The 14,556-nt window shown below is 53.2% G+C and overlaps 1 protein-coding gene across 2 annotated transcripts; it reads right to left on the reverse strand.

The window, feature by feature from the left end:
- Positions 1 to 2,395: 2,395 nt before the first annotated feature.
- LOC112966255 (UAP56-interacting factor-like) lies at positions 2,396 to 14,547 on the reverse strand. Of its 2 annotated transcripts, none has more exons than XM_026066186.1 (9): positions 14,469 to 14,547; positions 11,177 to 11,320; positions 7,669 to 7,811; positions 5,547 to 5,677; positions 4,492 to 4,576; positions 4,115 to 4,158; positions 3,955 to 4,029; positions 3,430 to 3,541; positions 2,396 to 2,673 (listed from the first exon to the last, which is right to left on the reverse strand). In XM_026066186.1, exons 1-9 carry the CDS (start codon positions 14,476 to 14,478, stop codon positions 2,578 to 2,580), a joined length of 840 nt encoding a protein of 279 aa, XP_025921971.1. In that variant the 5' UTR covers positions 14,479 to 14,547; the 3' UTR covers positions 2,396 to 2,577. The 2 variants fall into 2 exon arrangements, with proteins under 2 accessions (XP_025921971.1, XP_025921969.1); XM_026066184.1 differs by having other exon boundaries at positions 7,651 to 7,811.
- Positions 14,548 to 14,556: the final 9 nt, after the last annotated feature.

Here is a 14,556-nt window from a genome sequence, read left to right on the forward strand (position 1 = left end):
GGCGACAGGTCCCCCTCCTCCCTAGGGACGTGCTCCTGACCCCGTACGGGCGCTCCGACATTTTTAAACCATCAGAGGTATTATTTTGGGAAGCCGGCGGCTGGTTCGGCTGACCCGAAATAAAACGAAAAGGGCTTTTTTGCAGGTTGCGCGGCTGCCTCTTCCCGGAGCCCCCCACTGCGGGCGTCCCRGCGGGGGGCTCCACGGACAGCCGGCTGCTGCCACCTTCCGGGTAGGGGACCGCCGTCCTGCCGTGCAGCGCTGGCCCCCCCTCCCCAAAAACCCCACAGGAGCAAAACCAGCCCGGCTGGAAAAACAAAACTTGCAGGCGGTGGTTAAAGAATTAAGCCTGACTGCTTCGGGCTGGCTTTGCTAAGCCAAACGAGCACCTTCCCCGCGCAGCCGGGCTCCGCGCAGCGCCTAACCCGATGCTCAACAACAGGGATAATTTTAGAGATAATTATTCCGCTGTTTTGGTAGTGCGGCAGAAAGGGGTATTTTATGCCAGTTGGAAGCACCGATGCTGTGCCTGCTCCCAAAATGGTTTTAGCATCAGGGTTACGCATTTTGGCTACTCCCAAATTTGGYGCCTTTCCGCGCAAAGCCGGTTTCTTCCCTTGCTTCATGCAAATTCACTCAGCCCTCTGGGGGAATCAAGCTGGAAAAAAAGGGCGTAGCTTTTATSATTAAGTCCTCAATTTTAATTTAAGCAGTCCTTAAAACTAATATAAGGTGGAAAACCGCTGAAAAACAGCTACTTGGAGAATATCGGGGCACRTTCTGAGCACCCTGGTAATAGCTGCACGCTCGTCCTCTCTCTCGAGGTGAACGGCTCCATCCCTTTGCAAGCTACTGTAAGAAGTTTTAGCGTGTTTTTTTACTGAGTCTGCCACCTTTTGTCAAAATTTGCAGCAAAGGTGCAACTGAAATCAGGGCCGTTGCCATTTGTGACAGCAGTATTTCTTGTTCATCTGCCAGGTTACCTGTGCATGGTTCGCATTAAGAGATTATGTCTTTTCCTMGGTTAATTAGCCTGGAAATTTGTGCTCCTTCTGCTTTGGACGTACTCAGAGGCAGGTCCGCCCTGGCAGCTTGCTGATAACGTTAAAAGCAGAAGCGATCCCAGCAAAGATTTCGCAAGGGGCCTATYGAAAACCCTCCCGCGGCTTTCGCTGGGTTTTGGAGCCAGCTTTGGGCGCAGCAAACTCTGCTTGCACGGCTAAGCCAGGGCCCCTCCGCTCAAAGGACGTTTTTCAGAAAAAAAAACCCTGTTATTTTTACACAGCTGTTTCTCTGACCGTGCCGAGGCGCGAGGCCGAGCTGCGGCCGCGGCCGCCCGTGCAGCCCGAGCGTACGGYGCCACGCGCTCGCGGAGCCGCTCCCAGCAGGCTGAACATCCGCCAAGCGCCTGTCGAAGGACGGTAAATAACTGGATGCTATTTTTGACCTTTGTTTTTTTTATTATTTTTTTTTATTCAGTGCGTTGTTTTTTTTTATTATTTTTTTTTATTCAGTGCGTTGGACTCGTACATCACCGCTTAGTAAACTAATAACATTTCACGAATTCCTACAAAACCCACTCCAAGTCCAGTCTCTTGTTAAAGACACTCGGTGTAAAACGTAAAGCGATCTATCAAATATTTTTTTATATTATAAGTATAGCTTAGGGCGCAGGAACAGGCTGTGTCCAGTGCGTTCACAGTGTTGGGTTGCAGCAGCGGGTGGAAAACGGATTAGTGACTCACGGCTGGYGCAGGGCTTAGTCAACAAACGTCTAGATCCAGCTCATTAGCTTCTCAGCCAATTTTTCTCGGACTGCGGTGTAGCCTGGCCTCCTTCCCGCAAGCGCTAGTGCGATTACGCTGCTGCTCCGAGCGGGGCTGGAGCTGCACCTACGAAAGCCCTAATGCAGACGTACCGCAGCACTGGAAAAGCTCCTCCGGAGCGGGGCAGCCTGTCTTTGCTCCACGGCAGGGAAAGCCACGCCAACAGCATGCACTCCTTACCCCATCCCCGAAACCGGGCCGGCAGAACGGCCGGAACAGAAACGCAAGGCCTGACCAGGCGGGCAGGGAGAGACGTTTTCAGGAGCGGGGTCGTACACAGCAAACTTTAGGGCAGGGACCCCGGCCCGTGCCAGAAACAAGGCGTTGGGGTGGAAGCTGGGGAACGGAGCATCCCCTTCCCACGCTCCTCTCCCCGTTCGGCTTCCCAACAGGGCGGAAGAGCCGACGCGGCGGCATCGATCCTGCGCTCGCTCGCGACGCAACCCAGGGAAGGGCTCCACGGGCACGTCGTGAAGCTGCTCCCCCCCTTTCCTCTCGCCCTACCCCTGGGAAGCACATTCGGCTCTGCTCATGCCCCCTCCCCACGCACGGCCCCCCCCGCCCCATGCCCTGGCCCTGCATTTCTGGCTGCCTCGTCCCTGCCCTCGCTCAGCTCGCTCGCTCTGGGTGTAAGGAAGGAGAGGGCACGTTGCCAAATTAGCTATCTCGGAGGAAATCTATGGAGTTGTATTGAGCCGCCCGTTCCGGGGCCCGGACCGCTGCGGGCCGTCCCCGTGCCGAGCGCGCGGTGCTAAGGCATGGTGACCGTCCGGCCAGCGTTCCTCGCCGCTGTAAAGCGCCGCTTATTCCTCAGACCAGAGAACCTCTCATCCAGCGTCAGGCTGGTCTGCAGGGGAAAGGGAGAGCGATTCAGTGCCGAGTCTCACGGCAAAGCACGGCCAAACTCGTAGCGGGGTATGGATTAGAGCCCATCAGTCAGGACGGCGCTTCGCAGCCGGTTAGTCAATCAAACCACCCGTCACACGGAGACGAGGAGCTCGACAGGCTGTGTGCAGCTGGAAAACCTCCAAGCAGTGCCCAGCCCCGAGAGCCAGGGCATCCTCGGCAAGGACAGGAGCAAGCAGACGGCATCTGAGCACCAGGCATCAAGGAAAACCCAACCATCCAGACAAGAAGCGCTGCCAGCGATGGATGGTGGCGCGGGACTTCCGACCTGCTCCGTACCGGGGCCGTACTTCAGCGTACAACGTGGCACCGAGAAGGTCACCCAAGCAAAGAGGGAACATAGCCCAGAGGAAGCGTCGCGCGTCTCTGAGGAGCAGGGAGCGCACGGAGCACCACCGAAACGTCCTCCCCCGGCCAGGACCGCTCACAAGGAGCCGGAGCATCCTCCCGCTCCAAGCAAGCACCAGGACAGACCAAGAGGGGCCAGCAGCACGGGAAAAATTAGGCTGAGTCAAGTTGCTGAACAGTCTTCTCAGGCACCTTCAGTTTTGGGAGCAACCTGGAGGATTTTCCTCCCGGCTTACGTTAAATAAAGCTAACCGGCAGCGCTGAAAACCTGAGCGTGACGTTAACAGATTAGCGACGTGGCTGCTGCAGGGTGCAAGGTGCCGCACGCGTCCCGTCGACTTTCCTCTACCTGGTTGGCCATGGCGCGGAAGTTGAACCGCAGCAGCACTCCCTTCGGCTGGGGCTTGGCCGCCCGCGGCGGGGGCCTCGGGCTCCGCAGGAACGGCCGCTTGCCTCCGGCCCTGGGGAAGGCACAGAGCACCTCGAGCACCTGGAGTCGTCCAGGCGGCTAAGGCAGCTCGCGCGCTGGCGGCGGCAAGCGTCGGCACCCGCCCTCGCTCCCCTCTCGCCTTCCTTCTACCCCGGCTCCGGCGCGCGCACCGGCTCCGCACGTCCAGAGGTGCCACAGCCGGCTCCCGCGCCCGGCCTGACAGCGCTCCCATTTCCCCATTAGCCTGGATAATGAGCAAACAACAAGGTAATTACAGCCTCCTTTCAGATAAGCCGRAAGCAGAGACACCGTTTGCTAACCGTTTCGGCTCTGAACCGTTCATTCTGCTCTCGCTGTCAAAGGAGCGAAGCTGCAGCGATGCTAAAGGGATTTGCGACGGCTTTTGTAGGGCTCCTGTCCTAACGAATCGCCTCGTTTACTCACGCGCTGCTCTGGCTCGCCTGGGGATTAGCCACAGACACCGTCAGGACCGCTCCGGGGCTGGGTTTCACTTGCCACCTGCCAGGACGGAGAAACGCATCCAGCTTTGATTCAAGCGCTAACGAGCAAGTCATGCTTGCAGCGCGCCTTTTTCATCAATTACCTTCTCATCCTCGGTCGTTTCCCGTCTCCAACTGCATTCATTTGCTGTGAAATAAAAAAAGAAAATCAATTAAAGAATTACCTCTCAGGAACAGCAATTGCTTTTCGAGTATTTCATTTGGGAAATGCAAATACAAGCTACAAGACCTGCTTCTATTCACCTGTCCAGGTTTAATTTGCTTAATGCCGGAATATTAAGCTGCATAAAAAGAGCTGTTGGCCCTGCCCTGCCAACAAGTCCCTAGGAATATATTCGCTGTTAGAAACAGCCACCTCTCCCAGGTGTTTCTGGAAGCAAAGAGCCAGCTGGGCCTGGGCTGGTAAAACCGAAGGGTTGTCACGTTCAGCAGGTTGCACAGAAGACGTCTCTATACTGACCCCTCTCTGGAAGTTGGCCTTGGAGTAGCGCTGCTGCATCCGTTTCTGCTGGAAGCCTGGTCCCCTGTTCAGCACGAAAGGCCTGCTGCGAACGSGGGAGAGAGAAAAGGACGTCAGCGAGCGAGACGCCAGGCCTCTCCTGAAGCCTAACGCTGAAATGCCCGACCGAGCTTGGTATTACAAAGCACGCGAAAAAACAAATTAAGATATATGTTACCAAGTTCAGCCCAACAGGTTTTTCTACCTCCAAAGAATTTCGGTGGAACTAGTTTTCCTGCTCAAACGAAACAACAACTTTTGTTTGTTCTCAACTATTTCTATTAAAAACGTCACGGAATAGAATCCCAGAAAAAAATCTGGTCAGAAGGGACCTCTGGAGGTCATTCGGTCCCTCCTCCGCTCAAAGCGAATAAGACACCGACCCTGAGCTTCCTTTGCCCAAGTATTTTGACAGTCGGGCCATTTTATCCGAATAGAAACAGCAGCAGGAAGCTTCTGACCCCCTCCCGCACCGCTTTCGGCCGCAGACACCTGCCTTCCCGGATCCCTGCTCGGGCAGGGACTCTCCGACCTGCGCTGCAAACCCGCCTCGGAGCACACAGGGAGCGGGACGAGGCAGGCACTGAAATTCCGCGGTCCAGGACACGCAGCGATCTCAGCCGGCCTCAAAACCTAGCCAGGAGGAACAGCGGCAGCCTTAGCTCGGAAGCGTTTCGTTTGCCGAGCCTAGGAGCCTGGGTGCGGAGAGCCGGGCTCAGTAACGGCTCCGGGCTGCAGCGTGAAGGAGTCTCTCTCCCTGCCTATGCCTTAAGCTGGGACCAGGCTGGAATTTACATTTCCCGCCTTCATAGAAAATCAGCGTTATTCACTTATTAACTTATTAACCATGAGCACACAGGCTTTTTATCTCCGAGTTCTTTCCCAACACCCTCCGGGGTGTTCCTCTCGCACCGCGTGCCCTCACCGCCGCAGCGGCTCACAACGGCAGAGGAGCCCCAGAAGACGCCCAGGAAATTGCTGCAAACCAAAAAGGCCGGAGTGACCACGGCTTTTACCTTCTCCCCGCGGCGTGGGTGCCGGCAGCTGCTGCTCCGAATCCCTTGGGGCCCAGCGGCGGCCGCCTCCGTGCCTCCAGCTGCTGCCCGCTGCTACCGCTTTTGGCGAAAGCGTCGTCGCTCTTGTGACCCTGGGAGAGCGGCGAGAGCGCAGCGGTCACCGGCGCGCCGTCTCCGGCCAGGGGGGAGCGACCGTCCTTCCCCGCTGGAAAATCTGAGCGTCCCCCGCTGCCCTATCCAGGGGGAAGCTCAGCTGCTCCCAAGCGCGCGTTTGGAGAGCTGCCGGTGCGGCGGTACCTTCGCGGCTCACTGATGCGTTCGGCACCGCTCGGGATGGTTTCCAAGGGGTTTTAGCCCGGCCCTGCACGCTCTGCGTTACCTGTATTTTCACTCACCACTGTTTCTCCTTTGCAACTTTTGCAGTCTTAAAACAGCACAACTCTGCTCTGCAAATGGTGGGGGGGGTTGTTCGCCTTTGAGATTTCCTTAATGGGAGACTGATTCCTAGCTAAAATTTATTAAAACCAGTTCTCTTCCATGGTCTTTTGCATTTACAGCAGGAATATAGCTACTGAGCAGTGTTTCTTTTCAACATGKGGATTTGTTCTATACCGCTGTCAACAAGCGGTATATGTGCACCAATTCCCATGTATGTGAATACAAGTAACAGGAAGAACATTTCGTTCTAACGGTGCAGAAATACCAACAACAACAAAAAAGTCTGCAGAGTGCAAATTGTGCACAAGCCAAGCTTTATAGCTTGGCTCAGGTTTTGTTTGGTCACCGACTCGTTCTCATTTGGACATGCACATTGCCAGGTCTGAGCTCTGGAGTACGGAGCACACCAGAAAACACCTGCTCAGGGGTGTAGGTCCTCCTGCTGTTCCTTGCACAGCTGCTCCGTACTCTATCCAGAGTATTTCCGTGGGACAACCACCATCGCTCTGTTACTACCCACTAAGTAAGATGTGTTTCCACGGTCTTCCCACTTGGTTTATTTCTGCAAAATGGAAGCTACCATAGAATTATGCCTCCTAGCAACTACTAATTACTTTCTGTTAATATCCAGCCACGCTCAGTACATAACCTGAGTCATCGCAGTCTGTCTTTTCAGGAATAACCACACTTCATGCTCATGCACGCTCAGTTTAGGGCTCTCTTATTTATACTCTCAGGGGAYGGTCATTTCATGTGGCATCAGGTTCACCACTTTGGTGGGTTTTCTGAAAGCTTACGGAGCATACATGACATCCTAACTGAGCAGATTTCCACCAGGGCAGAAGAAAAACACCTCTTCTCACAGAGGACTATCTACCTGCTGGATTTCCACCTTCTACTCCAAGCCAATTTAATTTTAGAGATACTCAGAAGGAAGCTGTAAGAATTACTTTAATGGTGAACACATATCTTCTTCCCCATCTCCTGGGTCTTAAAAATAACTGAAAAATCGAATGAAAATGTTTCAGTCATTTTTGAAGTGTTTTTGAGCAGAGACAAGACCTGAAAATTTAAGCTTGAAAAAGTGAAAGCCAAGAATGACAAAAAAAAAAAACGCATTTTACACTGAAGCACCCGGGCAATCTGACCTACAGCCGTCACGGCGCTGGGAATCGGCATCCCTGGGGAAGGCTACCCACTTACTAGTGAAAATATGGCTCTGAACCAAAGCCCCATGAAGTCGACAACAGGCTGCCTTCTGACTTCAGCGGGCTTTGGAAAATGCTCTGTGTGGAGGAAAAATAATGGAGAATCTTAACCCACTTCCTGTAAATGCTAATAGTAAGATGAGATGACAGGCAATCTGTTTTTATGGAAGGATTTTAAAATCTTTTAAGAACACATTTTTAAGACCTTTTTTTTTTTTTTTTGGAAAACCCATTGGAACAGATTCAGTAAAAAAATATACCGAGTCTTAAGCTTACAAACCCAACTGGAAAATTGCTGTTTTATATGCATACGTGCCGTGCTCACCTATGCATACAAATGCGATGTGCAAGCACATAAAAGCCTGTGCCTGTAYATTTATTATGCAGATTGTTCTTTGGGGTGATCCGGCATCATAAAATCCAGCTGATTTGTACATGACATGTGGGAACAGCTGTACCTTCATTATTGCCCCCACCTCTTGAGCGGACGCCTGGCGATTTAGAGGGCTCACTCCGTTTAACGCGGCAGCTGCTCTTCTCCTGGGACCGGGCACAGTRTTCCTGAATTGCCTTCTATTGTACTGTTGTTGCCCAAAGCCTCTTCTGAAGCGGTTAGGTCCTAAGAAAGGAAACACTGGTTTTAGCATCCTTCGCCACTTGATTTAGGAAAGCAGTTTTTCAAGCCCTAACCAGGTTAATTCGTATGATCTAGAAGTATCTATATAAACAGTGACACAGGAAGCACAGTAATTTCTTCAAGGAAAGGAAACTAATTTCCCAGAACAAAAAACGATCCATCTTTCCAATGTCTCCCTCTAACATAACTACGACAGGTAGAACTGACAAACGTTATTTCATTTGAAAGAAAACAGAAGAGAAGAGCCTTCCGCAATTCTGATTCCCCAGGCAGGCAGGAACCCTCGCATCAGGAGACCCGTCAATCTGCTGCCAGAGCTCCCGGGGCTGTGAATTAACTGCGAAACGGAGAAGGCTTTCGCTACAGCGACGCGCGTGACTCAAGCCTCCAGAAGACCAACCCACGGCAGCCGGGAATAGCTCACGCTGTACTACTTGATAAGCGAAGGCTGGCCTGGAATTGCTCTCCTTTTTTCCCTTTAAACCGGACACACCCTTACTTACTGCATGTATTGAATGCGGCGCCTTTTGCTGCCGTTTTAACGGTGCAATACGCACCTACAAAGAGCCCRTCTTACATCTAACTTTTCCCCCCCCCGTGTCTGTTCGTGATTTTTAAGCGTCCCGAAGCGGCGAGCGAAAGGAAAGCACTCCGTCCTTCCGAGGGAAGCACGCTGCATTATAGCCTAATTACTCCATACGATAAACTTCTGTAGTCATAATTAAGCAGACATTTCCCGAGGAGCTGTCTCGGGGAAACGTGCGTACACGCTCGCAGGGCTGTATAAATCGTTAGCATGGGCGCAGTCAAAGAAAAGGCATAAAGCAGTGAATTGCAGGGGGGAGTAACACAACGTGGCTAAAACCCTGCACGCCACAGAGCAGAACCTCAGCGATGCAAAGCACAGAGCGGTTAGACGTATATATTGATCCTGTACCATCGATTCCTACATCCCAGCAATTCATAATGACTTGGAGCAACTAGAAATGAAGCGTTCTGGGGAAGCAGTGACATTCCCGTCACGGGGCATCACCGCAGTGATTAATGAAGGCTCTAGCCCCAGGGCGTAACGCAGGTCTGCACCGGCACAGGACGCTGGCGCTGGAATACAAGGCAAAGAAGCAAAGGTGACGTGACCAATTCTGGCTCTAAAAAACGAGAAGCACCAGGACATGCCCATGGGAAGCACCTTACAAAGAGCTTTGCTCATTAAGGCAGAAGGTGCCAGGAGGTGACGCTCAGGAAAACGCAATGCTGTTCGCAAGGCCTGGGGGGGCCAGTAAAGTCGCACCCTTGCAAACGATGCACGTCGCCCGCAGGAAAAGTGCAGGTGCGTAAATGAGGCTCTCCTGAAAAACACCCAAATTTCAGCAGCCGGTATCCTCTGCAGCCAGACGTCACCTCGCCGGGTTTAACGGCCCTTTGCTCCTGCCTGGTTTTGTCCCTGCAGGTTGCTTTTCCCTTTCTCGTTCTCGTTCACGGCCACCCCGGAGCGCGCCTGGAAACCGAGGAGGGCATTTTCTTTCCAACAAGAGAGGCTGAGCTCAGCTGCCCTTCCCGGATATTTCCCCGGTGCAATGGGAGGGACGGATGCAAAAGGCAACCCCGGCTAGAAAAATCGTGCCCCCCCGCCAGTCGGCTCACGTTAGCAAGCCTCTGCTCAGCAGTGCGCTCAGGCGGATCTCGGCCAACGTGAACAACTAACCGCGGGGCCCGCGGCCTCCGAGGGACGCCCCCGCGCAGGCCAGCTGGGCACCGAGGCCGCGGTCCGTCACGTGGAGCTTGCGGCGTGACGCGCCACAGGCCCCAGCGCTGCAAAAGCTCTGGAGGGTATTTTTTAATAAAAGAGCAGTTGAACGAAGTCCACGGCATCGGCAGCTGCGGAAAATCCCCCCCCCCCCGCCCCGTTGTCTGGATGCGGCGCGCTCGGCGCCCGGTGCTGAGCACCCCCGCGCCGCCTCTGCRAGTTCGGCCTGGGAGAAGCCCCGGTGTCTGACGGACTCTCCGTGGAGGAGAGTTAAAATTGGAGTTTCTTGTCCTTAAAAAGCAGTGGGGGCATCATCCCCCCGCTTAGCGGGATGGTTTAAGCCAAATTCCAGGAGGGATAACAGCACTGTGCTTGCATGAATTCTCCCGCTGTTTTAATCAGCGTAATGCCTTTCTCCGTGCTCTGCCGTTACGGCGCTGTGCTGATCCTCGTTTTGATAACGCTTATCACGTCTCGGCCCGGGGGGGCTTCGTTTCAGCAGGGACCGAAGCAAAGGGAGCCCCCAGGGAACTGCAGGCTGAATTCCTGCCCGTGCCGAGCTTCCTAAATTGCTGCCGACATCAGCGCCAGACAGCATCGCGGGTCTCTGTACTCGGCAGGGCTGAATTCCAATTCAGTTAAACCTATGAAATACTAAGATTAGCAAAAGTCATTATATAAATGAATTTAAAAGTTCTCCTTTCTAAGGAATAACTCCGATGAAATATTCCATTGGATTTATCTGACTCTGAATGCTGCAGTCCCTTGAACGTGGATGAATATCAAATCCTATATTTCTTTTCTGGCAGAAAAATCAATTTGCAAAGGGAAATTACGAGCATTCTGTTCTAACCGGAACTGTTCTTGGTAAGGCAATACGTGGTTGCGAACGGGAATGCACGTGTGGGAAGCCGCTCAGAGACACACGGGACCTGCTCCCGGCAGCCCTATTGTCYGAACGTGCCGTACGCGCTCAAAGGGAGGAACGCAGGGACGTCGCTGCAAAAAGCCACCAAAATCTTCAGTGAAAGTGCTTTAACGGTAATTAAAAACGTAAAATTTTGAGAAATTTGGGGAAATAAAGATGGCATTTTATACAGCAGATCATTTCAGTGGGGCAGATAAAAGCTAGTGGAACCAAACCTAGATTAGCGTGCAATCACACGCTATTATAAAAAAAAAACAACACACCACAAAAATAGCACGGTTGGCAAAAATGACAAATTAGCTCCGATAACTGAGCTATCAAAGACAGTTACAGAAGGGGTATTTTAAGCGTGTTCTGGGAAAAAGAGGATTAGGAAGAGGCATAATTAAAATATGCAAAGCCAAAAGGGAATAGAGCACAGATATCGAGTCGCTTTGAATCAGTAATTCATGAGAGGCTGGAAGGGAGAGAAACGGGTGGATTTACGCTCTGAAAGGGCCCTGATATTCTATTGTTGCRGCGAGAAAAGCCATTCTGAGCCAGAGCGTATATTATACGCACGCGGGAACGAGCTCCGGAAAGGATTGAGGAGCTGCATCTTGTTATGCAGATGTGTTTTCCAGGGAAGCGCCTCTGCCGTGCCCGGCCCTCCGCCCCGGCGCGCTCACCTACCTTGCAAATTCCTCTGCATCCAGGTGCGGAAGCGGGGCCGCCCGTAGCCGTACGCCGAATTCCTGTTCTTCACCTGCTGCCTCCGCCTGTTCCCTGCCGCCTGGGCATCGCTCTGCTCTTTCTTGTGGCGTTTTATGATGTCGTCTAGATCGGAAACGGCAACGGGGAAACCCATAAAACCGGTAATTTTTACCGGCATCCATTCGCCCGTTCGGTGCTCGCCATCGGCCTCTATAAAAGCGGAGCTTGCGGTCCTGCGAGCCGCGCTGGCCCGGCGATAAAAGATTAAGCTTAGCTCAGAAAATATAGGATCAATTTACTTGGCTCCTGTGGGCTGGAGATTCGAGTGCAGCGAATTATGTGAAAACGTGGCACCGTCTGGCACGTAGCTGCCACGTGCAGCAGCGGGATTTCAGCCCCGGAGCCACGGGGCTGCTGTGACGAAAGGGGAGCACCCAGCACGGTCCTGCAGGCACCCGCAGCTCACCGGGAGCTTGTGGGGTGGTCTCCTTTCCGCTCCCGGCTCCTGGAGTCAACCCAGCTGCCCCCACGACTCTCCTCGCTGCTTTAAAACCCCAAGYGAGTTTCCAGCCCCCAGGGGTACGGCATGAAGCTCGAAGCCATAAACCTCTAGGGCTCAAAAAGCAGTAAGCAGATAAACACAATATGCACAAGAAATATCAGTAGCACTTTGTATTTTAGGTCCCACAGGCTTCAGGACTTGACTCATGATTTTCTGACCATCTGGGGTAGGTGCTGCCACCTCTCACCTCTGCGTCACCATCTCCACATCACCACAAAAGGGGGACACCAAAAKGGACCCAGCACGTCCTGCTCACGTCTCAGGACTCCCCCACCCTGGACACCTGCTAAAAGAGCTGCTGTTTGCCCTGAACAGGTCTAGGGCTTCTAACTCTTCATGCAGTTCTGGAAAACATACTCTGTTTGGCTCTTCCATGAACTAAGAGATGTTACTCGCTTTCTTTGCAAGACACCATCCCGATGCAGCTCCCATGATGCAGAGTCTGAATGAAATAACGAATCTTAAGATCTGCCTGTAACTTTTTCTTTTCCCACTGTGATTTAGCCACTTTCAGCTTAAAGCTTCTACCTCTCTTTAAAAGGCAGCTCTGGAAGTTGAGGTATGGGGACCATGCACAAACCGCTTCTAGACGCATAGCTCTACCAAGAAACCGTCCCACAGTGGCTCAAAGCCCCTCGGTTCCCAGCAAGGCGGCTTGAAATCAAGAGGGTCTTTTTAATTCAAGCTATTCTGAAGCCTGAAGGGGAAAGGCGAAGGGAAAGGGACATCTCAATAATTCAAATTTTTAAACAATTTCTTCTTTAAACCTCAAAACTTCCAGAAAATACTTAGCCAGTATTAAAACCACATCTATTAAGCTCCAAGCTGAATGTTTTAGCTTTTGCCAAATTAGCAAGGAAAGAACTGTCCAAATCAGGCCTTTTCCCAGGCAGTGGCGACTCCAGCTCCCTAATGAATCACTGGAGTGGAAGTACCGAAGCGCTACGAGCTTTCAAAGGGTGATCAGCACGAAGAGCAAACCATACCTCCAGCGGTTGTCGCTTGTCATTCTCTATCCAGAAACTCCTGTGCCCAAATTAACACAAGGCCAGGCAGAGGGAACGAGAGCAGGTATCAGAACAGCCTGCGTGACTGCCGTTGGGATTTCTCCGTCAAGTCTGCCGGGAAGACAGCGTGCCGGGAGAGCCTGTGCGATGCCCTCGGTAYGAGCGCGCGTGTGCTCTCAGCTACGCGTGCCTTTGGGACACGTGCTATTTAGAGCACGGGCAGCTTTGAAACGTGTCTGTGGGCATCGAGGGTGCAGGACGAGGAAGAGCTGGGCGCGGAGAGGAGATGAATACTCAGCTGCCCGCTCTACCCGCTTTCAGTGGTCTTGTTTGCTTAGCTATCAGTCGTTACCCTTTCTTTTGCTCCCATAAATGTACCGTAAAATGGAAAAGCAAGGGTGGGCAACACGGTTAAGTTGAGGCTGTGTAAGGGAATTCTTGTAACATGAACGCTGCCGGTCAGGGCGATGTGACAAGCCTTTCCCGGCAGCTGGTTAGTGCAGAAAGCGCAGTGACCTGCAGGAGGAATCGTCTTTTTTTGCAGCATGATGCCATTCAGTGAGTGGGTCTCACGTGCTCCTCACCGGGACAGACACGTTACTCCATTAACAGATGGGCTCAATGGAGTAATATAGGGGAACACTATACAAAGCTGGAAGGGATCCTGAGAGGTCATATAAGGTCATAACCTCAAGACAGAATTAATTTTGTAGGGGGGCCTTAGGATAACTCCCGCAGGTACCTTTGACTGCTAACTCAAGTAAGGAAACAAACACCTGATGCTAAAAGCATCACTTATATCCAGGGCTCTTGTTCTCCACTTCTCTCCTCTGCCTTGAGTTAGGGGTAGTCTGGGTTGAACGTGGAGATGGACCGCAGAAGGCCTGACAGAGAGAAGCATTCGGTGACAGCAAAAACAAGGGGGACACCACATGCCAGAAGACCAAAAAGAGGTGTGCAAGCAACACCGTGTAAAAAACTAAATGAAGAATCAAGGGCCAGAACCATTATTGGGGTAAACCCTCATGGCACCCTAAAAATCAGTTTGCATCAGCTACAGGCTCAGTCCGAGTTCACTGTGAAAAATGTCCTACCAGCCCTGACAAACGTCTCGCCTCTAGGAAGAAATGACTCAAACTTTCTGTTAGGAAGCTAACGCCATCGTAAAAGGTGCTGGCCGACGTTTCTCCCGCCGTGGGGATGTCGGCGCAAGAATCCACCGAGCTCTTTCGCCCCGGCCTTCGGAGCTACTAAAAGGGCAGTTGTTTATGTGCCGTCCACGCAGCCCCGGCCGGAGGAACGGCCAGCATCCCGAGCACGCCGCTATAAATAGTGCGCACCGAGTGACCCGAGGATATGGTCATGGCTGTATGTTGCCAGCGCGCTCCTTTACGTAAGGCTCCCCTCGGAAGTCACGGCGCGGCGGCCGGAGCCCGGCCTGAAGCCGGGATTCCTCCCCGTAGGCTGCTTCTTGGGCTTTTTCCCCTCTGGTCGCCTTCCCATGCAATCTTTCAGGGGTGTTTTCGGGACTTTTCCCGAGTTTGCCTCCCCCTGCCCTGCACACGCCCGGATATTCCCACGCTGCGCGGTTCCAGCCGCCGCGGGTGCAAGGCGAAACCGCCCGCGGCGCCCGGACGCGGCTCCGCCGCCGGTGCCGCCACCGCCTCGGGCAGGCGCCGCTCGCCCCGGCCCGCGGACCTACCCAGGGACATGTCGATCTCCTCGGCCCCCGGCTGCGGCCCCGCCGCGGGCCCCGGGCCCGGCTCCGCCGCCGCCACCGCCGCTGCCGC

This window comes from Apteryx rowi, unplaced genomic scaffold (assembly GCF_003343035.1).
Source record: "Apteryx rowi isolate R43461 unplaced genomic scaffold, aptRow1 scaffold_24, whole genome shotgun sequence".
Classification (NCBI taxonomy): Eukaryota; Metazoa; Chordata; class Aves; order Apterygiformes; family Apterygidae; genus Apteryx; species Apteryx rowi.